Source organism: Pseudonaja textilis, chromosome 10, assembly GCF_049901715.1.
Source record: "Pseudonaja textilis isolate UNSWEBS1 chromosome 10, rPseTex1.2, whole genome shotgun sequence".
Taxonomy (NCBI): domain Eukaryota; kingdom Metazoa; phylum Chordata; class Lepidosauria; order Squamata; family Elapidae; genus Pseudonaja; species Pseudonaja textilis.
Genome location: NC_141999.1, coordinates 1666269 through 1690477, shown reverse-complemented (window position 1 = coordinate 1690477; position 24209 = coordinate 1666269). Strand labels below are relative to the sequence as shown.

The following is a 24209-nucleotide window of genomic DNA, read 5'->3' as shown; positions in this document are numbered from 1 at the left end:
CCAGCCTGACGCCTTGGAGGTCCACCTTCTTCAATTTGCTGAGCCGTTGCGATGAAGGCGGAGTGTCGCTCGGAGGAGCCCCGCCCCACCGGACTCCCCTCCTCGCCGCCGCCGCCTCAAAGGCCAGCCTTTCTCCGCCACTCCAGCCCCGGCCGAGGAGACGGCGAGTCCCGGGGGCTCCGCGGGCGATTGGCGCCGAGTAGGGTGGGCGGCGGCGGCCCCTTCCCCCGGGCTGGCTGCCGGCGCCCCTGCCTTGCGCCTCTGCGCGCGCGTGCCCGCCTGGGAGCGCCTGCGGGGGGGCGGCAGGCAAGCAGCAGCAGCAGCAGCAACAGCCGCGGCGGGGCGAGGCAGGTGAGGCCGCGCTGCTCGGCCGGCCAGGAGGGCGGCTCCCGCCCTCCCTCCGGAGGCTGCCGGGCCGGGTGACCTCCTCCTGCAAGCCGGCCTGCCCCCCTCACTTGCGGGCGCAGCATCGCTGGGACGGCGGTAAGTATTCTCCTCGTGCGGGGTCGGGCTAGAGGACCTTCCGGGACCCCGCGCTGCGCCTGGCGGGGAGGCGGGGCAGCGCCGAAGGAAGGCAGCGGGCGGCGCGGCTGGGCGTCCGTCTCCCGGCAGGTCCGCGAGGGGCGCGTCGGGAGGGAAGCGCCTCTTTGGCTTCGGCCCCGCCGCGCTCCTGGCCACTCCACTGCCTTCCAGCCACCGGGCGGGGCCGAACCTCCTCCTCCCGGCCCCTCGTGGCTTGCAAGGTCCGCGGATGACGAGCCCCGGGCAGGGCAGAGGCTGCGATGCCACTGCGGAGCCCCCGGACTGATGGTGTTCAGTAAAGCTCCGAGAGCGCCAGGGAGCCCTCCTGGCTGGGGTTGGTGGGACGAATGCAGGTTTATTGAAGAAACCATGGTTCGTTAGACCATGGTTTGAAGCAGGGGCGCCAAAAGCTGTCTCCCCAGCAGTTCTGCACCTAGGAAGAGCTGCTGTGTCTCCACAGGCCGTTCATTCCTCTGAACTTGTGGTGTAGCCTTGACTGTAAATGTCCAGTGCTGAAAGTCTAACCCCTGTTGTGCCCCTAACCCAAATGAATGGGAAGGACTCAGTGCTGCATGGCTCCTTTAGACAAAGGGCTAAGCATCTGCCCTGCTGTTTGGGGTGTTTGTGAAAGACTCCCCAATTCTGCCTTTTGAGAGGCGTGGGCTCCGTGGGGCTTCCAGGTCCCATGGCAGCTTTTGCTTCCAAGTCCAGGCAGAAGGAATCCAAGGACTCCTAACCTGGAGGAGGAAACCATCATCTCTGTGTCTATAATATTACAGCAAGGGGGGTCCCTTACAAAGGTCAGCCAAGGCCCAGAAGTGGGGCTGAATTGCCCTATCTTCTTTGCCTGCAAAACCGGCCCCGTGAGATGTTGGGGCTCGGACCCCTTTCATCTGGCACCGTTCTTGTTGTTGCAGAGACAGAAGTGGAAAACCCTGGAGGTTGCCTTAGTCAGGAAAAGAAATCCCCTTGGAGGAGAAATAGCCAGCCTGCAGCTGCTTGGAGGGAGGGAGGGATGGAGGTTCTGGAAGGGAAAATGGGAAGGGAAAATCTTACAAGGATAACAGAAGAAGGGGGGGATTGCCAGGCTCCAGGTGTTGGGATGTGTGTCTTTTTCTTTCTGGCAGTGTCGGAGGTTTTTGTTCCTAGGACGGGCTGGTCACCCATGGAGGTTTTGGGTGTGTGTGTGTGTGTGTGTGTGTGTGTGTGTGTGTGTGTGTGTGTGAAAGGGACAATCCTGGGAAGTCTCCCACTTGGTTTAGGAAAGAACCATGTTGCAGGCGACCCCTAGGAGCAGAAGGAGAAGGCAAGAAGGTGGAAGCAGAAGGAGGGAGGGGAGAGGATTCTTGTTTCTTCTTGGCTCCCCCAGGAGCTCAAGGAGTTTCTGCATCCAGTTATTGGGTTGCCCAGAAATAAGCCAAAGTTTGGGTGGGAACTCCTAAGTCAACTCGATGCCTGCCTTGCAGCCACAGCCATCCAGGTGTGATAATCCCGGTGAGTGTTTCTCAGCCTGGGCCATTTTGAGATGTATAAACTTCAACTCCCAGAATTCCACGGCCAGCAGTCGGTGCTTGGGTATTCTGGGAATTGAAGTTCACGCATCTTAAAATGGCCGAAGCTGAGAAAACCTGGACTAGACAGAGTACGGAACTGAGAGAGGAAAGAGGCTCCTGGTGACGTAGGATTCCCACTGCGGCTTCTCCATCCACAGCCCTTCGAAGCCCTCCAAGAAGGAGGTGGCCTTGGCTTGGCCCTGGAGCGGCCTGACCTCGGTTGGTCCTCCTTTTCCTTGCAGGGCTCCCTGACCGCTCCAAGCTGCAGAGCCATGGAGATGCAGTCGTACTATGCCAAACTCCTGAGCGAGCTGAACGAGCAGCGGAAGAGGGACTTCTTTTGCGACTGCAGCATCATAGTGGAAGGGAGGATTTTCAAGGCCCACAAGAACATTCTCTTTGCCAACAGCGGCTACTTCCGAGCTCTGTTGATCCACTACATTCAGGACAGTGGCCGGCACAGCACAGCTTCCCTGGACATTGTGACCTCGGAGGCCTTCTCCGTTATCCTGGACTTCCTTTATTCAGGTAAGCTGGATCTTTGTGGGGAAAATGTGATTGAGGTCATGTCCGCCGCCAGCTACTTGCAGATGACTGACGTGGTCAACTTCTGCAAGACGTACATCCGGTCATCGTTGGACATCTGCAGGAAGATCGAGCGAGAAGCTGCCTTCTACCAGGCAGACAGCAGGAGCTCCGCCAGCTCTGCCTGCCAGGGCCCATCCTGCGGTGCCAAGGCCCGGTGCTCAGCCTCCGCTTCCTCTCTGCAGGACAAGGATGGCGTCCCGGACTGCCCACAAGGGCCTCCCCCCTGCGGGGATGGCAGCAGCTGCCACCATCACCTGGACCTCCTGGCCAGGGACCCCGCTGGCCGCCAGTCTCCAGATGACACCAGCTCCTCGGCACCCAAGGCAATAGAGCCAAAGGTTGAGTTTGACGTGGACGAGGTGGAAGTTGGGGAACGGCTGCAGCAGTACCCCACTTCCTTGACCATCGAGCAGATCGAAGAGGGGCTTCACGGGGGGCAGGCCATGGACCTGGCCTGCAGCAGCTACCACATGAAGCAGGTTCTCGAAGCCTTGCTGCGCAATAGCGCCTCCCAAAGGAAAGACGAGATGGTCCACCCTTTTGGGCGTGGCTTTGAGGGCCGGCCAGAAGATGCCGGCTTGCCCATGAGCTCCATGATGGACCTTCACAACGACTGGTATGGAGAGGACACAGGTAAGAGGAGTATGACGCAGCTCCTCCCTCCCTCCCTCCCTCCCCTCTCCCCCTCCCTCCCTCCCCTCTCCCCCTCCCTCCAAGGGGCTTGTTTTCCAACTCAGTGTTTTTCTTTCCTGTGTGGAATTGAGGTAATAAAGTGCATCAAAACGGCTGGCTTTTGAAAGGAAGAATGAATCTTAATTCCACAATCTAAAGCTTCTGGAAAGGTATAGACTTCAACAAGTATTTAATAAGGTAGTCCTTGACATATGACCATTTGTTTAATGATTGATGTTACAACTGCACTGAAAAAGGTGACTTGCTACCGATCCTCACACTTCCGACTATCACAGCAGTCCCACCGTGATCTGATCAGTATTCGGGTGCTGGGCAACAGGCCTGTGTTCATGGCACTTGCCGTGTCCTGGTCTCGTGGGACGGTTCTTGGTGAGCTTCCCAGCTGGCTTCCAGTAAAGCTAGGTTGGCTTAATATTTGTATGATTCACTTAACAGCTGCAGTGTTTTGCTTAGCAATGGAAATTCTGGCCCCGGTTGTGGATGTAAGTTGGGGAATCCCTGTATTTGTGTTGGGATTCTTCCTTCTGCGTCATTTTCCTTGTGCCCCTTCCCAAAGACGATGGGCAGGTTATGACGAAGGGAGAATTACATGTCATAAAATGAAAACATTCATTAATTCATTCTGCTGCTTTTGTAACTGCCCTAAACCCACTGTCTCCAGTTATGATAAGTCTTGGGTTTAAAAGTGCTTTCCAGTTGTTCAGAGATCATGCAGAAGGCACAAACAGTTGAGGATACCTTGAAATGGTTCTACTGGACGCAAAGGCTCTTGCGTGGAAGAGCAGACTCCGGCATTCTGAGAGGAGCCCTGCCTGTCTGTGGGATGCAGCCATAAACCACCTAGGGACAAGGTCTAGTTGAGCTGTTGATGAAGCTACCGGTAAATATTCCCTTTTGAGGAAGGGATGTCCATCTTCTGGAATTCTGCAACTTACAGAAATTGAAATTGGACGTTGGAGTTGTGTGCTTTTTGATACTGACTTTGAAAGATGTTTGATTGAGTGATTGATTAAATTTGTATGTCACCCATCTTATTGTCCAAAGTGACTATGGGTGGCGGACAATGCAGTCCTTTAATGCAGATCCAGTGGATGACTTCAGAGGAAATCTAATCTACCTAGTCTAGAAAGGACTCTGTGGGCATGCATATTTTGCATTAGTCCAGGCAGCATGGACTAATTGGGGTTGATAGTTCTTTCTAACAAAATCTCCTTTCACGCCTCCGAGGGAACATTTTCTTCAGCCGAAGAATAAGGGACTTTCGAGCATAGGCAGAAAAGTCGCCAAGCAGCCATTTTTAAAACTATAAAGATTTTTTAAAAAACCACACATTTCAGAAATTGTATCTTTGGTCCATGAAATGCTTGCATCTGAGCTTCAGTTGCCATCTACTAGCAATAAAACTTGGCTTCATTCTCCCAAAGATACTTTTCTAAGAGGCAACTGGCCTTTCTGGTTTTTCTTCGAAGACATTTAGCTTCTCGTCCAAGAAGCTTCTTCACCTTAGAAAACTACCTTTGGGACAACCATGGCCTGGATTACAGAGAATCTCCATTGGTTTAATTCCTTCATTTCAAGGCTGAAACTGACTTATCAGTTTTGGTCACCACACTATAAAAAAGATGTTGAGACTCTAGAAAAAGTGCAAAGAGCAACCAGGATGATGAAGGGCTGGGGGCTAAAACATGAAGAACGGTTATAGCCAGGGTCTTCCAACTTGGCCACTTTAAGACTTGTGGACTTCAACTCCTAGAATTCCTGAGCTAACATGACTGGAGGAGGAATTCTGGGAGTTGAAGTCCACAAGTCTTAAAGCTGTCAAGTTTGAAGACCCCTGGGTTACAGGAACTGGGCCTGGCTAGTCTAGTGAAGAGAAGGACCTGGGAAGAAATAAGAGCAGTGTTCCAATATCCGAGGGGCTGCCCCAGAGAGGAGGAGGGGGTCAAGCTTTTTCCAAGGCACCTGAAGGCCAGACAAGGAGAAAAGGATGGAAACTGATCAAGGAGAGATTCAATCTGGAAATGAGACATTTTCTGACAGTGGAAGCAATCAACCAATGGAACAGCTGGCCTTCAGAAGTTATGGGTGCACCATCATTGGAGGCATTAAAGAAGAGACCGGACTGCCATCTGTCCGAAATGGTGTAGGGTTTCCTGCTTGGGCGAGGGGTTGGACTAGATGACCTACAAGATCCCTTCCAAATCCGTTAATCTGTTATCATAGTACCTTTTAAAAGTTTGTTCTGTAAAACTGTGTATGAAACATGAATGACACCAAAGAAGAATAATCCAAGAAAGATTAAATATACCTGTTATAAGGGACTTTAACACAGTTAAAGCTCACCGGTCTAATCTGATCATGTTGATCAGATTAGACCGGTGAGCTTTAACTGTGTTGATCATGTTGATCAGATTAGTCCTGATCCTTGTACTGTATTTATCTTCTGTGGCTTTGCTGGTTTTGGCCTAATGGAAACTGCCCTCCATTTGAACAAATCCAAAGATAGCTAAGTGTTAGAGAAGAAGAAATGGTGTGCACATTAATATGGATTGGGGGTGACATGATAGCAGTCTTCCAATATCTGAGGGGCTGTCACAGAGAAGGGGGCGGGGGGCGGCGTTAGCCTGTACTCCAAAGACCTGAGGGCAGGACAAAAAGCAACGGATGGAAACTTACAAAAGAGTGAGTCAATCTAGAACTAAGGAGAAATTTCCTGACGGTGAGAACGCTCAATCAGTAGACTGTCTTCTGTCTCCAGAAGTTGTGAGTGCTCCTTCACTGAAGGTTTTCAAGAAGAGACTGGACAGCCATTTGACAAAATGGTTTCAGGGTCTCCTGCCATGGGCAGGGGATTGAAATGGACCTCTGTTGTGATTCGCCAGCACCGGTGCAGACGGCAGCAGAATCGGACGGTGGAGAAGAACGGGGACCAGTCCGGGAGTCTGCAGAGGACTCAGACTAGGGTGCTGCATCCGATGCAGGGATGGGGCCAGGACCACCTGGGAGTGGGCAGCAGCGAGGCAGAGGAACCAGGGGAGCCTGTTCCCAGTGCACGTGTGCGCAGGGTTGCCAGAAGCAAGTACAGCTGAGACAAAAGGGGCAACTCAGGAGTAAGGCTTGGAGGCGATGGACCCTCCCATAAGACATAAAGGGAGGAGCAAAGGGACAGGAACCTTTGCAGGAAGCAAAGACATTCGTTCTGTTCAGATCAATCCTTGAAGCTCTGTGTCGACTTTGTACTTTGGTTGGTTTTTTACAGTTCATGGGGCACTTTAGTTGTTGGTAGCAATTCAAAGGAGAGAAAGGTGGATGCTTATCTGTACTTAACAGGGACTGTTTAGGACTCATTACAGGCTGGGAATGAACATAATTCCCAGCTTTGAAATAAAACAAAAGTCCTTTTAACTAAGCATGTTCTTAATTGCGGTCTCGGGAAGCCTTGGTCAGAACAAGCTCCAAAGTCCCTTCCAATTCTGCTATTCTGTATCAGGGGATCTTTAGATATTTTGAGATTCCCACTTGTTCAGTGCCTTTAGGACCGTGAACATACGTATATAAAGTAGTCCTCAACTCAAGGCCAATGTTTATGGAACTTTAAGATATGTGGACCTGCTGGCTGGGGAATTTGGGGAGTTGAAGTCCACGCATCTTAAAATGCCCAAGATAAAGAAACTCTGTTTGATTCACAACTTGGTCTCTCAGTCTCTGTCCTTTATCTGCTCCAAAGAATTGTTGCTGCTTCTACCCTCCTGTCCTTCTGTGAGGGCCTGGGGCAGAGGTGGTCTTCAGCAGGTTCTGACCGGTAGTGGAAATTTTGTGTAGTTTGGAGAACCGGCCAATCCCACCTCCGACTGGAGATTTCCCCTGCCACGCCCACCAAGCCACACCCACAGAACCGGTAGTAAAAAAATTGGACTCCCGCCACTGGCCTGAAGCCCCCCCCCATCCCAGGTGCATCACAAGGAAGGTGGAAGGATTAAGAGAAGATGCCGGCTCCCGCCACTGTGCATCCTGCTCCCTTCTTCCCCGTCTTTTTAATTGTCATTTTTACTGTTAATAGAAATATTTATTTTTCATGGTTTTATTGTTAGTCTTGTAAGCTGTCCAGAGTTGACTTGAGGAGAGATGGACTGTAAAGAAACCAAATAGACCAGGGATGTCATACTCACACCGTCACAGCGGTGTCACATGACGTATCGGGACCAGAGGTGGGATTCAGCCGCTTCTGACCAGTTCTGGAGAACTGGTGGAGGACATTTTGAGTAGTTTGGAGAACCGGCCAATCCCACCTCTGACTGGCCCCTCCAACCCAATCTATTCTCTGCCTCCCATCGAGTCCCAGCTGATCGGCTGGGTTTTCTTTGGTTGCCCTGCACAGGAGAACGGAGCTGGAAAGCAGGCTAGTGGGGTGGGGAGGGAAGGGGGATTTTACAATATATCCTTCCCCTGCCACGCCCACAAAACCAGTAGTAGAAAATGTTTGAATCCCACCACTAATCAGGACTTTTTTCCCTTCACTAAACTGGCCCTGGGTGGGGCCAGCATGTGACACAGCTGCCCTACCGGCCGCGAGTTGGACAGCCCTGAAGTAGATGAGCGATTGCCAACTCTACTGCTGGTCCTTTTTTTAGGAGGCCGGGGGCCTTTGGGGGCCAAGGGGCCGGCTGCATGGGCTTTCTCTCTTTCTGCTGGCTTGCTGGGGCTTCGCTCACGTTTCCTCCCCAGAAAAAGGCCCCCGCTGCTGGGGAAGGAGCTTCTCTTGGCCTTTCCTTTGCCCTGAGGTGGTCAGTTTCCTCTCACCTGTTCTTGGGGGGTGGTCCCCCACTCCGGCCTGCTTTGGTAGCCCCCCCCAATCCATTTTAAGCCAGTTGGGCTTCAGCTCCCAGAATCCCCCACACAGCTTGAAGTGGCCAAGTTTGGGGTGCGCAGGAGAAGAGCTGGGACCCTAATATTAGGGTGAAAAGTAGCATTAAAAAGTAGCATTGAAAATATAGGATAACTTAAAAGTTGCAGGTAGTCCTCGACTTACGAGCACAATCGAGCCCAAAATTTCTGTTGCTAAGCCAGACACTTGTTAAGGGAGTTCGCCTCATTTTACGACTTTCCTTGCCCCGGTTGCTAAGTGTGTTGCTGCAGTTAAGTTAGTAACATGATGGTTGAGTGAATCTGGTTTCTCCATGGAAGTTGCTCGTCAGAAGGTCATAAAAGGGATTTTATGGGATACTGCAGCCTTCATGAATACATGCCAGTGGCCAAGCATCCGAAATTTGAGTGTGAAAAACGATCATAAGTCACTTTTTTCAGTGCCATTGTCCCTCGAACGGTCACTAAACAAACGGTTGTAAGTTATAGTTCTGGCATATCTAAAAAGAATGCACACTGTACATGGTCCCCAACCTGTTTGGTTCCACGGATCCGTGGTGGCGGCGGTGGCTTCAGTCTGTTCATTGGCAGGTGGAAGTGCTTTCACACACCTGCAACCTAAATCCTGCAGGTGCTCAGGTGAAGTTCTGCAGGCCTGCCCGTCCCTTCCGCGGCCCAGTTCTCAACAGGCTGCAGCCCTGTAGCAGCCCAGGTGTCCCCTCCCCGTCCCCCTCCTCCCCTGGCTGTACATCATCCTCACAGAGCGTGAATCTGGCCAATTTGTAAAGGGAAGCAGCCTTCCCAGCAGCCTTCCGAGCGTTTTCACTGGAGCTAAAATCAGGTAATTTGGGGGCATGTCTTTGTACTGCGGCTACCTTAGGTCGCTCGTGTGCCATTAATGGCTTTCTGTGAGGTGCTGTGGGGAAGAATGGCTCCAAAAGGCTGGAAGTGCACATGAGCTCAGCCCTGGGCCACATGTGCCGCACCGGGCCAAAATAATGCAAACCTGGATAGGTGGAAGGCAGAATAGAATGGGCCAGAGTTAGAAGAGACTCTTTGAGGTCAGCGAGTCCACCCTCTTGCTCAGTGCAGGATCCACCTGACAGCATTTGTGACATGTGGCTGCCCATCCTCTACTTGAGGGGGAGGGACATCCATTAATTTTTTTACTTATCATATTTTTCGGAGTATAAAACTCTCCTAGTGTAAGATTCACCTAGCTTTGGGGGAGGAAAACTAGAAAAAAAAATCTGCTTCCCAGCCATTTGTCTCCTTGCAGTAAATAGCAGACAGCCTGCTCAGCTTCAGCACAGCCTGATTAGCACAAGTAGCTGATTGTCAGAGTGGCCTCCCAACAATCAGCTGTTCCAGGCTGCAGGGATTGCCATCGCCTATTGCTCCCTCCACGTGCCCCATTTTTGGCCTCTGCATCCCATTTTTGGCCTCAGCGTGTCCCATTTTCCGCCCATTCTGATCCCCACTGCCTGCAGCAGGCCAAAACTGAGCATGTGGAGGTCAAAAATGGGGTGCACAGAGGCGGCCTGGAACAGCTGATCGTTGGGAGGCCGATCTAACCAACAATCAGCTGCTTGTGCTAATCAGGCTGTGTTGAATCTGAAACAGATCGTTTGCTGTTTGCTGCAAGGAGGCAAATTGCTGGGAGGCAGAGGCTGAAGGGTGGGGCCAAAGAGTGGGCGGGGCTTCAACAACAGACCTTTCTTTTGGAGGTGGAAAAAGTACATCCTACACTCTAAAAAATACGGTACTTATTTAGTAAATTAAACAACATCTCATGACTCCATCAAACTTCTCTTTTTCCTATGAGGTTGTTGGGTTTTTTTTTGTTTTTGGTTTTGAATCCTCAAGCAGAATTTATCTCCCTGTAAACCTGAGGCCATCATTCCATGCCCTAAAAGCTGGGAAAAGGAAAAATTGACATTTCTTTCTAACTTCTTGTTATGTAGGGAAGACCTTGGGAGTCTCAGCCTTGGGACCCAGCCTAAGGACCGGTCAGACCAGAGCCCCCAGATTGGGGGGGTGTCGGGGGAAGTGGGCAAAAGGCTCAGAAGAACCCCCTCCCCAGTTTCTGGAACCCAGGTGGCACAGTTAGGATGGGGGGGAGAAATGTACTTTCAGGTTCTGTGAAAATGGCTTTACAATAAAGGGCCTTCCGGTGGAGTTTCTGCCCGGTCTGCCTCCGAAGGCTAATCTGTCTCCTCCTTTTCAGGTATCCTATCGCTCCCCTCTACCTTTCCACTTCCTGCACTTTTCCTCCAATGCTTTTTGTTTATGCTCCCCTTCCTGCTCCCCTTCTTGAAACCTGCCTGAAACAGGTGAGGTATTTTTTTAACAGGTATTTCTAGTGAGGCCCAGAACCAGGCAGCCAGGAGGGGCCCGTGCAGAGTACACATGCTTGTCATTTCCTGCTCTTTGAAAACTTAGTTTCTTATTCAGATTTGCTCCCGGTTCATTTTGCCCCCAGTTTTGTTACTCTCAGCTCGCTGGTGGCCATGTCAGGCCTTGTGCTCTCCTGCGTCTGTCTGCCAAGGCAGATGCCAGCCCGGTGTGTGACATGTTTGGCCTCGCCTGAGAGCAGAAGCTGAATTGGTTTTCAGAGCTTCGTGTGGCAGAGGGAAGATACAACACATTTATGATCTGGTTCTGGGGCTCTGACAGTGGTGCGTGCACATGGCCACGTTACGCTCAAATCTGTGGTCATGATTTACAATTTTTGATGCCACTTTCCAGCCTTTACAAATGGTATCTGGCAAAAGCACCACCTTCACTTTAGAGCTGCCACAAAAAATGGTGGTAAAATCAGGTTGTCATGGCTAACAACAGAAATTCTGGGCTCCATTAAAGTTGTACGTCAGGGATTACCTGTAGAAAAAGGCCCCGTGGGTTCCTGAGGAAAAGCCCTGGCATTGGGGTGAGGGAGAGTTCAGAAGCGCCCTCCTCCCCAGCCTCCAAGCCAAGCATATCCTGTTTAGGAAGGCTTCCGGAAATGGCCTCGCTGCCCGTTTCCCCCTTTAAGGCACCCATCCAATCACTGTTCTTTAAAGGTGTGTGGTCCAGATCTCCTTCCTTCTGAAACACAACATTGTGCCAAGGGAACCGTGCTTTCCTGGGCTGCTGCCACTCATTTCTGGGTCGCAGCATTGTGCCAGCTGCCACAAGGGATGTTCGCATATATTTTTTAAAAATGGTCTTAATAGCGAGCAGAGAGAGCAATGGAATTCTCTTCCCTCTCCCCAATATTTGCACTGTTGTTTTTAAATCACCTCTTTGGAAACACACACACACACACACACACACCTCCCTTTGAAACGGTCCCAACTGCTGTGTCCTCCCCTCCCCCAAGGTGATGTCCTGGTGGTGCCCATCAAGCTGCACAAGTGCCCCTTTTGCCCCTACACAGCGAAGCAGAAGGGCATCTTGAAGCGCCACATCCGTTCGCATACCGGAGAGCGGCCGTACCCCTGCGAAGTCTGCGGCAAGCGCTTCACGCGCCAGGAGCACCTCCGGAGCCATGCATTGAGTGTAAGTGGCATGTTGGGCTGCACCCACCCACCTGGGGAAGCCGTGTTCCCATTGCAACTGACAATCCACTTGTGGGAGTTGGGGAGGTTTTTGGGGAAAAAGGCTGGGCATGACTCGGACTGGTGCAGACGAGACACAGAGTTTGGGGCATCAGCCGTGTGGTTTGTTCACTGTAAAATCTATATGGCCGCCCAACTGACACACAGGTGACCCTGGGCAGCTCACAACATCAACATACACAACCCATTCTCCCCCCTGCCCTCAGCCTCCCATGGCAGCAGCAGCAGCAGCAGCATAATTAGGCCAACCCCTTGATCGTTCCATCTCCGTGCAGAAGGGTGGGGGCCAATCTGGGGGAAGGATGGTCCTTAAGGAGGGGGTCACCCCCGAGAGGGTTGCCTTTGGTGGCCTCAGCCTGACAATCTGGTCACGTGCCCTGCCTTCCTGTCTGGGTGGGCCGGGTGGATGGAAGAGGGGACGTTACAGGGGATCCTTCGAACAGCCTGGCCCCAGGCCACGTGCGGCTTTAAAAGTGACCACCAGCACCTTAATCAGACCAGGAGCAGGTTGGCAGCCAGTGTGGCTCCTGCAAAGGAGGTGACGGTGACCGATGCACGAGTCCAGGCCGGTCTGGGCTGCTGCATTCTGAACTAACGGAAGCTTCTGAAGGCTCTTTGTGGGCATCCCTGTGTAGGGTGCATTACGCCGGTGCAGACGGGAGGGGACCTGAGATGGGCATGTTGGTCCAGAAATGGGCCTAACCAGTGTGCAATCCAAAGTTGTGCAAGGGCCTTCCTGGCCACAGCTGCCCTCTGTGGCTGACCATCCTTCTTGCTTCTTGGCTCCCCAGGTCCATCAGTCTAACAAGCCCATCATCTGCAAAGGCTGCCGGCGAACCTTCACCAGCAGCCTGACCCAGGGCCTGCGTCGCTTTGGCCTGTGTGACAGCTGCACGTGCGTCACTACCACGCACGAGGATTCAGGGCCCATCAACCTCAGCCTCATGGAGCCTTCCTCCGAGGGGCCGGAAAGGAACGACCCAGACAACGACTGGCCCATCTACGTTGAATCCGGGGATGAAAATGATCCGCCTGAGGATGAGGCCAACCCCGACCATAAGCGGAGCCTCCGTGAAGAAGCACTGATGTAGCAGTGCGGAGGGGGGAGGGGGGAGGGAGGGGCTGGGGCGTGGTTGGGAATCCCTTTTCCTGATTATGGATGAGTCGACCAACACAGTTACCTAGAACTGCATGAAGTTGTGTTCTTTTGATATAAATGGATGTAATTCTCTTTTGGAGACCACAGGTGGATTTTGTTATTCCGAAATGTCTTTTTCAATGGTCTGTCTGGTGCTGTGCCCAACTTATTTGGAAAAGATTCCAGGTTCAAAAGTGGGAATAACAGGGCTCCCAGCTGCACTTTCCAGAAGTTGGGTGCCTTTTGCAGCTGGCTTCTTCTCTGCTTACTTGGTGCGGCCTCCCTTTCCTCCTGCTGCTGCTTTTTCCTTGAGGATCCAGAAAAGATTTGAGGGGACAAGCTTTCCTTCCTTCCTTCCTTCCTTCCTCCCTCCCTCCCTCCCTCCCTCCCTCCCTCCCTCCCTCCCTCCCTCCCTCGTTCTGATCTTTAATTCTAACTTAGAAATGTAGAACACGATTCTGTCCATGCACAAACTGGAAACTTCATCACCAGTTTGAAGTTTGAATTGAAGAAGAACTGCCACAATGGAATCCTAATTTTTAGATATTTTTAACAGCAACTTAAATGGACGCTTCTGTTCTGCCTTAAGCCGGGGCAGATAAAAAGTTTACAAATCTCTGGAGAAACAACCTTGGGGGTTGCCGTGCACCGGGCCCGGCTGTGCTTCGTGCTCAAACCGAAGGGGCACTTTTGTCTTGAGCAGTGTGTCCATGGCAGCGGCTTCATGGCAGGACTTGCTGAGGGCGGAGCAGAAAGTCTGACGTTCATTTTTCAGCATCTCCAATTGAAACACCAAGATATTTTGCTGCCTGGCTGGCTTGGTATCAGCAGCTGCCTTCATGTATTGGACCCAAAGCCGATGGGTGGTGTGGCTGGCCCCATGCACACAGTACACGCTGCCACAGAGGAGGTACCCCTTGTTGACCAGGGCCCTTAAAACAACCAGCTGAATTGATGACTCCGGATAGTCCATACCTCTAGGAAGAGATGTGAGAGGGAAGCCGATGGTACTCCGGAGCCAGAGGTGGGGAGTAGAGCTCCAGCATCTTGGCGGCTGAGCTGGGACCTCTGGCATGCCTCAGCAAAGAGCCTGAAATCAGCCTGTCGGGTCAAAGTTAATAGAACTCCACTCTGCATTTGTGCATTGCAAAGGAAACGCTGTGAAGATTTCCGGGAAGGTCCGCATTGTGGACCTGACCCGGGGGGGGGGGAGGGGGGGAGGAATGGGACCCTTGAAGGATCCCCTTTCTGGTGGTGACTGTATTGTGAACACTGAGTCAACAATGAACCACAATTCTTTAGTTTACTGCCCCACTTCCCTCCAGGATGTCCCAAAGGTGCTTTTTCAAGAGGCAACTGGACTTTCTGCTTTTTCTTTGAAGATGTTTCACTTAAGAAGAAGCTTCTTAACGGAGCAGAGCTGAAGAACCTTCTTGGATGAGAATTGAAACATCTTCAAAGAAAATCCAGAAAGTCCAGTTGCCTCTTTAAAAAAGTCACCTCCGGGACAACCGTGACCTGGATGACTAAGAATCTCCATGGACATTTCCCTCCAGGGTGTGTGCCTCTCGTTGCACAGATACATGGTAATATGGGTGAGTTGTGATGGTTTCTGTATTTGTATCGTCTTACAAGTTTGTCTTGCGTATGTTCCATGTTTTAAAAATATACACTAGGGACTTGGTTTCCTATAGAATGTGAAATTACTCAATTTATGTCCTCAGATTGATTTTCTAGAGGTTATTTAAACAAGCTGGGGAACTATCAAAACACATTGGATATAACAGAACAAAGGTACCAAAAGAAGCCAATAAAGTGTAAAATAAAATAAAAAGTGTAAAATCATATGTAGTGGATTGTAGCTTCTGTATTCAGACTCTGGGAAAATCCCCCAAAAAGTCTGCAGGAAAATCCCCCACCCCGTTTTCCTACCGATCGATCATTCTTTATTTGGGATCACAGGATGCCATTTCCAGCTCCGTTCTCAGAGAGAGAGAGAGAGAGACTTTTGGCTTCATGCAAGGAAAGCAGCAGAAGCAGCAGAAGTCTTTCTTTCTCTCCCCCAAATTCTGCCAGAAATGAGTCTTTGTGAAACTTGTCATGCCAGCGCAGCCTCTTGGAGCAGGAGGCCTTGCGGGGTCCCAAAGACGCATGTCTGGAGGAGTTTGAGGGAGAAAAAGAAAGACTTTTGCTGCTTTCCTTGCGTGTAGCCAAAAGCAGAGGAAGAAAGGAGCGGAAACAAGCCAGGCAAGGCAAGTGGGGCAAGTTCCCCCCCTCCACCCTTTCCCCTGTCCCCTCGCTACCTCATGTTTGCAATGCAAGCAACGCAAGCCTTGTGTTCCCGTGGGCCATGTGGGCGGCACAGCCTTGTTCCTGCACAGCCTGGTTTAATTGCTTTGGGGGTGACATTTCTTTGCAGTCTCCGGCCCACTGGTTGGCAACCACTGTTCTAAGCAGCTTCTCCCCCCGTCTCCCAAGGGGGTTCCCCACATGTTAAGTACACCTGGTGTCCTTTCCAGTGTGTTGGACTACCTCCCACCTGGCTGTACGGACTAGAAATTGCAGAGATTAATCTAACACATTAGTGCAATCCATCGTAGTAGTAGGAGCAGAAAATCCTGGTTTCTAGTTCTCCCTAAGACACAGAAGCCAAAATTGGCCCTAATCACACCCTCTGTAAAAGCTGGCTAAAAAACCCATGCTTACTATATCCTTGCTCTTTAAAAATAGAATTGTCCCTCCTCTGCTCCTGCACTTCCCAAGTGCTCATCCCCAAGATGATTATTGAAAAAGTTCAAAATAGAGCATGTGAGCACACAATCAGCCCCGCTGCTTTGTGTAGCTGCTACTTTGACTTGTTTTATTCCCCCTCCCTTTGCCTTTACATTGTCAGGTTCCAAGGAATTGGGGTACCTGTGCATCCCACTGTTGTGGAGCGGCGGAATAACCTGAGGCAAACACGGAGCAAACTTCAGCTTTTACTTTATTGTAACAATAAAGGGTTGCCGCGGCTGCCGCGCTAACAAGGCAGCCAGCTGGCGGACAACAGCTGATGCCATTTGACAGCTCCCTTTTATAGCCCGCTGTCAAACGGCATCAGCCAATAGGAACGGTCCGTGTTCACGCTGGAAACACGGACCGGAGTGAAGACTTCAGCTCAGTCTTTTCCGAACGCCACACTCCTTTCCCCCAGAACGGAGCATGCGTAGTCCTTCAGATAACTCAGGCGCTTGCGCAGGCAGCCAGATCTTCTAAGTCCTGACGAAGCTGCTGCTGGAAGGAACTTTTCTGCTTGCTGGGCGACTTCTGGTGCCGACGAAGCTAGCGTCTCGACTTCAGGCGTTTCTGGGCAAGGGACAGGTGGCTGTTCAGGTAGGCTTGCGTTCCTGTCAGATCCAAGGGAAGTTTCTTTGGGCGCCGACGGTTTCTCTGTTGCAGGAACGTCTTGAGGGCTATCTGCAGGCACACTCCGACGCCTTCTAAGCTGATCGATATGGCGGTGCCAGATGCACCCGTCTTGCAGTTGGACCCTGTAAGACTTAGGACCAGTTACCGCCACAGTTTGCCCAGGCATCTACAAAGGGTGTCCTACATAGTTCCAGGCATAGACCTGGTCATTCTCAGCGAACTCCCTTGCCTGGCTTTTTGACCCTAGGGGTGTGACTGGGGCATAATGCAGATGGAGTCTGTCTAGGGTGGTCCTCAGACGTCTACCCATGAGAAGTTCAGCCGGAGACCTATTAGTGGTGGCACAGGGAGTTGTGTGCTGGGTCAGGAGGTACTTAGCGAGCCTAGAGTGCCAATCTATAGGCCTAAACCTTGCCAGGGCCTCCTTAACTGATCTGACTGCCCTTTCAGCCAGGCCATTACTGGCAGGATGAAAAGGAGCTGTAAGTGCGTGCCTTATTCCTAGGTTGGCTAGGAAGATCTCAAACTCACAGGAAGTAAACTGGGGGCCGTTATCAGACACGATGGTGTCAGGGAGGCCATGGGTAGCGAATATCCTTGATGGAGCCTTAGTGACAGCTTCTGAAGTTGTGGTGGTCATCAAGGTCAGTTCTACCCATTTAGAAAAAGAATCAACCATCACCAGGAATGTATGCCCATGAACGGGGCCAGCCAGATCAATATGCAACCAGGACCAAGGGGCCACAGAATCTTCCCACCTGCCTGGAGTGGATGTGGTGAAGCAGGTCTGGTAGCTTGGCATGGCTGACAAGCATTCACCCAACTTGTAATCTGAGCATCCATGCCTGGCCACCATACATAACTGCGAGCCAGGGCCTTCATCCTGACAATGCCGGGATGGCCCTCATGCAGGACCTTTAAAACTGAGTCTTGCAACTTGGAAGGGATAACTACCCTTGTTCCCCAAAGTAAACAGCCTTGCAAAGAAGATAGTTCTTGCTGGCGAATTTTGAAAGGCACGAATTCGAGGGCATAAGGAATTGCTGGCCACTCCCTTCCCACCCAGTCAAGAACTTGGGTGATTACCTTGTCCCTGGAAGAGTGGGCAGCGATATCGAGGGCAGTGATGGGGAGTTTGAGGTTGTTGATCTGGAAAACAACATTAGTTGGTGCAGGATCCTCCACAGGAACAGGCAGGGGGCAGTGACTAAGAGCATCAGCGTGGCATAGACTTTTGCCAGGTCAATGAACTAGTGTATAGGAATAGGCAGCCAGAAATAAGGTCCACCTGGTTATTTTTGGGGACAAAATCTGATGAGTTTGTCTCTCGCCAGACAGAAGGCCTAACAGAGGCTTGTGATCCATGATCAACTCGAAATAGTGTCCATATAGAAACTCATGGAATTTTTTGACAGAAGCAACTGCAGCCAAAGCCTCCTTGTCAATTTGGCTGTAGTTGCGCTCAGCTGGGGAAAAAGTTCTGGAGAAAAAGCCAATGGGTGCCTCAGAACCGTTAGGCAGTCTATGACTTAAAACAGCACCTATGCCAAAAGGAGAAGCATCTGCTGCTAAAACTAAAGGTAAATGTTCATTAAATTGTATCAGGACAGCATTGGATGTAAGTAATGATTTGACAGCGTGGAAGGCATGGGCTTCCCTAGGTCCCCAGTGCCAGGGGGATTGCTTGTCCAAGAGTCTGTGCAGAGGCTCTGCAACAGAAGCTTTATGAGGCAAAAATGAAGGGTAAAAGTTAAGAAGTCCTAAAAAGGCCTGGAGCTCAGTTTTGTTAGTTGGCGTGGGTGCCTCGTGAATAGCCCTTACTTTGGATTCGATTGGGTGAATACCAGAGGCGTCAATTCTGCATCCCAAAAATTCTACTTGTGGGGTGGCAATGGTGCACTTGTCTTTCTTTAACTTAAGACCATGCTGTCTGAAATGATCGAGGACTCCTCTGACCCTTTGCAGTAACTGAGGCTTGTCAGGGCCAGATATTAAAATGTCATCAAAATACAGAATTACGCCCAGTAATCCTTGAAGAAGTCTTTCCATTAAGGATTGGAAAATTCCTGGGGCTACACTTACGCCAAATTAGAGGCACCTACATTTGAAAGTGCCCCTGTGCATTACAATAGTTTGTAGTTCAGCGGCTGTGTCATCAAGAGGGAACTGTTGATAGGCTTGTGACATGTCTAATTTAACGAAAATGGTTCCTGGCTCAAAAGAATGTAGTAGGTGCTGGATAACAGGGACTGGATAGGCGCTGATTTGTAAATATTTGTTCAATGACGTCTTGTAATCCACACAGATTCTTATGCTCCCGTCTTTCTTCTGGGGTGTCACTATTGGGGTTTCACATTTTGCGAAGTCCACAGGCTCTAATACACCTTGTTTAATTAATTTGTCAAGCTCCATGTCTAATTTGGGGTGGATTGCAAAAGGTACCCTTCGAGGCTTTAAACGGATTGGTACTGCCTGAGGGTCCAAGTTGAAAGATATTGGGGTTCCTGAATAACAGCCCAGCCCCTCGCTGAACACATCAGCATAGTCATTAAACAAGGTGTCCACTTCAGGATTTGTAATAGAGTGGATTCCGCTTATATGGAGGCCAAGGACAGGGAACCAGTCTAACCCCAACAGGCTAGGGAGGGCACCATCCACTACCACTAAAGGCAAGTGACCTTTAAAATTTTGAAATTGTACAAAAAAACTTGCCTTTTCCGATGACTGGGATGGTCCTACCTTGGTAGTCGCGTAGGATTAACCGGCAGCCGTGAAGCTCCTTCTTAGCCATTCTGGGAAGTAGTTGTTTCAAGGTGCTCCATGAGATGATGGACAGTGGTGAGCTTGTGTCAACCTCCATCCTGCAAGGTTTCCCTTCTATAGAAACAAAAACACTAATTTTGTTAGAGCCTTTGTTAGTCAGCTTGGCTTGATAGCAGGTAGAACAGTCTTCAACTTGTTTTTGGAAATGTTGGGTTGTCTGAGGCTTTTGAGCAAAAGTCTTTCCTGCTTGACAGATCCTGGCTAAATGACCCTTCCTTTGGCATTTTAGACAAATGGCATTCCTGAACTTGCAGGATTCCCTGAGGTGGTTTCCCCCACAGCTTAGACAAATGGGCTGATGCCGTTGGAGGTAGATTGGGGTTTGGCCTGTTTTTCCCTTGACTGGTTTTTTGTTGCCTGAGGCGATTTACATCATTAGCCTCTTCATAGCCTTCTTCTGAGGAAGCTTCATCTTAATGGATGGCTGAGCTGCCCTGGCTAATTGGATTTCCCTGAATTTCTGCTGCTGAAAGTGCTGATAGTTCAGCAGCTTGAGACTCTTCAATTGCTAATTTAAGGGTTAAATCCCTTTTAGCCAATAGACGCCTTTGTAGCCTTGAATCCCTGACTCCACAAACTAGTTGGTCTGATAACATGTCTCCCAGATAGTCTCTAAACCCACAGTGCAAGGCAGCTGTTCGTAGGGCAGCCATGTATCCACTAATAGTCTCTCCCTCAGCCTGAATCTGTCTCCTAAAAGCGTGACAACTGGCAATTTGGGACGGCTTAGGGGAATAGTGGTTGGAAAGAATTTCCTGCAATTCTTCCCATGGAACAGTCTTAATTGAACGTGGAGCCAATAACGCCGTAGCAGTGTCAAACACTGTGGCTCCGCAAAAACTTAAAAAGTAGGACTTTTTCCTATGGTCGGAAATGTCAGCAAGGTCTATGGCATCTAGGAAACAGTCAAATCGGTTTCTGTAGGGCTCCCATGCTTCCGCTGTTGGCCTGAAAGGCGGGAATGCAGGGTTCGAAGTCATCTCGACTCAGCGGTGCTGGATCTTTCGAAGAAAGTTGAAATTCGCGCTTGCGAATAGTGACAGTAGCTCTTAAAGTGACATTCAGCTCGGTAGTGACTTCAGCTCTTTTTGTAGTGACTTCGCTCAGCAATTCTTTGGCCGGTTGCCTCTTATAGGGATCCCACCTTCGTCGCCAGTGTTGTGGAGCGGCGGAATAACCTGAGGCAAACACGGAGCGAACTTCAGCTTTTACTTTATTGTAACAATAAAGGGTTGCCACAGCTGCTGTGCTAACAAGGCAGCCAGCTGGCGGACAACAGCTGATGCCGTTTGACAACTCCCTTTTATAGCCGGCTGTCAAACGGCATCAGCCAATAGGAACGGTCCGTGTTCCCGCTGGAAACACGGACCGGAGTGAAGACTTCAGCTCAGTCTTTTCCAAACGCCACACACACAATCTGGATTCCCCACAAGTGTGCTGAACTACCTCTCATCAACTCAGCACTGCAGCTGTCTAGGCTCCGCCCACACTTGGGCTCATCACCCTGCCTGGACCCAATTGTGGTATAAACCCATCTCAGCTGAGCGTTATATTTTTTTTTCTGCCATGGCCTCTGGATGATGATGCCGTTTCTGGCTCAGGAGTCAGAAGGTGCAAATTGTCCTCAGTGGACCTGATATAAATACTAAAGTTCTGTTCACCGTGCAGGAGGCAGCCTGGAGGTACATAAAGTAGATTAGGCTTTGCTCCTTGGAGGAAGCCAGGAGACCGGCAACGATGAGGAATAGTATGAAGCATTGAGAGAGGGCAGCGAACATCATGTTGATTTTCTGAAGGAAAGGATTGACAGGTGAGATACTTAATCCATCTGGATTGTGGGCTTCTGCAGTGATCAGAGTGCAATATTACAAGCTAATTCGGCTGACTGCCAGCAGTTCCATCCTACCCAGCTCAAGGTTGACTCAGCCTTCCCTCCTTCTAAGGTCAGTAAAATGAGGACCCAGATTGTGGGGGCAATTTGATGACTCTGGAAATCGCTTAGAGAGTATATAAGTCTAAATCGGGTGGGATTCTACCAGTTTGCACCTATTTGCTAGAACCGGTTGTTAACATTCTAAGCAGTTCGGAGAACCGGTTGTTAGAAGAAATTACTGGCCTAATCCTGTAAGGAGAAGGCAGGAAGGAAACATTCTGGTGTTGCTTACAGAAACTTCCTCTCCATTAACACTTATTACATTCTTGGCAGGACTAGACTTCCTGTCTCAGGAACTTCTCTGGAGGTTTTTTCGCCTCCTTTGCTGGTACTTTGCTTGTGTGGAGTGACCATTCAAAGTTACAATGGCACTGAAAAAAGTGACTTATGGCCATTTTTCACACTTACGACTGTTGCAGCATCCCCACAGTCATGAGAGGCCAGGCGAGGAGATGCACGTCTGGATGTGAGTGATATTGAGTTGGCCACGCCCACCAACTAAGCCACGCCCACAGAACCAGTTGTTAAAAGATTTGAATCCCACCCCTGGTCTAAATGCGATTGTTATTGTGTCTTGGGAAAAAAAGTCAAGATGGCCCATACTCAACACAAATTTGGTGATTAATTGACACAAAGCTGCAGCTTTCTTGGTGATAGTGCAAGGGTCTTCAAAATTGGCAAGTTTAAGACTTGTGGGCTTCAACTCCCAGAATTCCTGAGCTAACATGACTGGAATTCTGGGAGTTGAAGTCCACAAGTCTTAAACTTGCCAAGTTTGAAGAGCTCTTTGGGGGTTTAAGGACTCTTGTTTGCATCAGACAATTCAATCTGGTTTCAGGAATTTTCTTGAGAGCAGAGAATGAAGTTTATTTATATAAGGGGAGAAAGAGGAGAGAATTCTAATCAACATTCCCATTCTGGTCAAACCTAAGTGAACTATTTTGTTCTCCCATTTGTGTTTCATGAAATTGTGTTGTCTTTGCCTTCCCTGTGAGGACACACCGTCTGTGTGTTCCTTTCATCCTGTAAATGCTAAGTTTCATTATATTTCTGTGAAACTTTACAATGAAAGTTAATTTAAAAAATGGCATTTTAATAAGCGATGCTTAAAAAGAATGGAAACAGGCTTATTCCTAATGTAATTTTGATTATTTTTCTATGAGCCCAAGAAGCTGTTTGAGCTAATATAATCGAATCTCATTTCAAAACTATTTCTTTACTTGGGAGGTGTCAATGGTCTCCCCTGCTGGGAAGTCCCATTGACTGCAGAATACAAATACTTTGAAGTAAGCTTCCGCCTCTCAACAGTTTATTTTGTTTTCAATGAGTAGTAATCTTTAAATCTTTAAACTGATTTTTTTTTTAAGAAAGCTGTTTTACTTGGTTTCCTCTGTGACTACAAAATTTAAAACTTTATGAGATTTAATGTGGCAAAATTCTTCCTTAATTTCTGCCTTTGTATCACCAGAGCTTATTGAATGGAAACTAAAGCAAGTTCCTTGACATCCACTGAAAACTTTCATAAATCTTGAAGTCCGAGTCTTCAAAAGTAGGCAAGGCAGGCTGGTGCTAAAGTTCCGAAGTCAAGCTCACCTCCTGGTGCTTCCCATGCGCATCCAAAATAGCTTTTGGCGAAATCATCATTTTTACTGAAACTGGGTGACTTTCCTTCTCGTGGAATGTTTGAAATTTCCAGTTTAGCCACAACTGTGGTGGTTTCCCATTCTAAGCAGATCTGACATTGTTTAGTTCTTATTATTAGTTCCTGGTTATTCAATAACCAGGCTGGAGAATTCTGGGCGTTGAAGTCCACAACTCTTAAAGCTGCCAATTTTTGGAACTCCTGTGTTACAGTAACTAAAAATAACAAAGGCAAAGATGCAAGGACTCCAACTCCCAGAATTCCCCAGCCAACATGCTGACACAGACAGCGGGAAAGGAGAACATTTGGCATAGATCTTGGTAATCAGAACATAGCACCTGATCAGCAGAACATGGCTTGGCCTTGCTGTGGGCTGGCCCAGCGCTGCTAAAGCCTCCTTTTCTCTCCTAAACGGCTTCCTTTTATGGTGCCCAAAGACCGACCCCTTTCACACCAAGGAAAAGACAACCTGGTTAACTAGCTCCTTCCACTCCAAGCTGCTTTCAGTCAGCTGCTTCTGGGAATTCCTCGTGGCCATCATTTATGATAAATAGAATATTATTATTATTTTTATAGGACAAAAATAATAAATGCACACCAGGGGCAGAGAAGCAATTCAAAAAAAGATTCATCTACAATAGGGCTGTCAAATTCGCAGCCTGCAGGCTGGATGTGTCACGTGCCGGCCGCACTCATTCCCAGTTTAATGAAGGGGGAACAGTCCCAATACATCCCATGACATTGCTCGAAGCCACGAGTTTGACACCCCTGACCTACAAGCAAGCAAAATCTGGAAAATCAGTCTGTGTGAAATAGATCTCCAGTGCCGTCCACCACTGGCCTCTGTTTGCAAGCGACCCCCTTCCGATGTTGGGTTTGTCTCAAGGCAAAAGGGCTGGAAATAAAGCGGAGACTCGACAAAGGCCACTCTTTGACCACATTGTGCTGTTCTCTCTGCAGGATATGGAACGAATAGGAAATGATTTGGTAGCCTTGTTTCCACACTGGGGCATCATTCAGTCTTTCTATGTTTGTGTCATGTCTCTTCAGATAGCTGTAGCAGCTCACGACTTTTGGAGCTGACAATCTGAACAAAATAAAGTTTTGACAACAATATAAACGTGGTGAGGCTTATGGCAGTATCTTTTGGAGAGCGATTTTGGTACAGGTGGTCCTCGCCTTACTTGATTGAATAAAAAATTACAGTTGTAAGTTGTGGTCATTAAGCAGGGTATCATGTGATGGTACCTGATTTTATGACCTTTTTTTGTTCCAGTAATCATTAAGTGAATTCATTTTCACCAATGGGCATAATAAGTGAAGGCTAGTTTCTGGCAAAACCTGTCATAAATCATGGCCATGTGACGGTGGTGCTGCAAACAGCCAAGATGCAATGGCTGCAGGGGGGTGGGGTGGCCTTTGAAATCTTGAAACCAGGTGATAAATG

At 49.5% G+C, this 24209-nt stretch overlaps 1 protein-coding gene across 2 annotated transcripts; it reads left to right on the top strand.

Annotated features, from left to right (window-relative positions):
* The first annotated feature begins 154 nt into the window (after positions 1-154).
* ZBTB8B (zinc finger and BTB domain containing 8B) lies at positions 155-14801 on the top strand. Of its 2 annotated transcripts, none has more exons than XM_026702735.2 (4): positions 155-483; positions 2318-3296; positions 11581-11759; positions 12610-14801. In XM_026702735.2, exons 2-4 carry the CDS (start codon positions 2348-2350, stop codon positions 12907-12909), a joined length of 1428 nt encoding a protein of 475 aa, XP_026558520.1. In that variant the 5' UTR covers positions 155-483; positions 2318-2347; the 3' UTR covers positions 12910-14801. The 2 variants fall into 2 exon arrangements, with proteins under 2 accessions (XP_026558520.1, XP_087795633.1); XM_087939507.1 differs by having other exon boundaries at positions 399-487.
* The last annotated feature ends 9408 nt before the right edge of the window (positions 14802-24209 follow it).

What these genes read in the sequence shown, in the direction of transcription:
- ZBTB8B (XM_026702735.2), top strand. Translation starts at nt 2,348, where the DNA reads ATGGAGATGCAGTCGTACTATGCCAAACTCCTGAGCGAGCTGAACGAG. An exon ending in CTGGTATGGAGAGGACACAG is followed by an intron (nt 3,297 to 11,580) that starts GTAAGAGGAGTA and finishes CCCTCCCCCAAG; the next exon opens with GTGATGTCCTGGTGGTGCCC. An exon ending in TCCGGAGCCATGCATTGAGT is followed by an intron (nt 11,760 to 12,609) that starts GTAAGTGGCATG and finishes TTGGCTCCCCAG; the next exon opens with GTCCATCAGTCTAACAAGCC.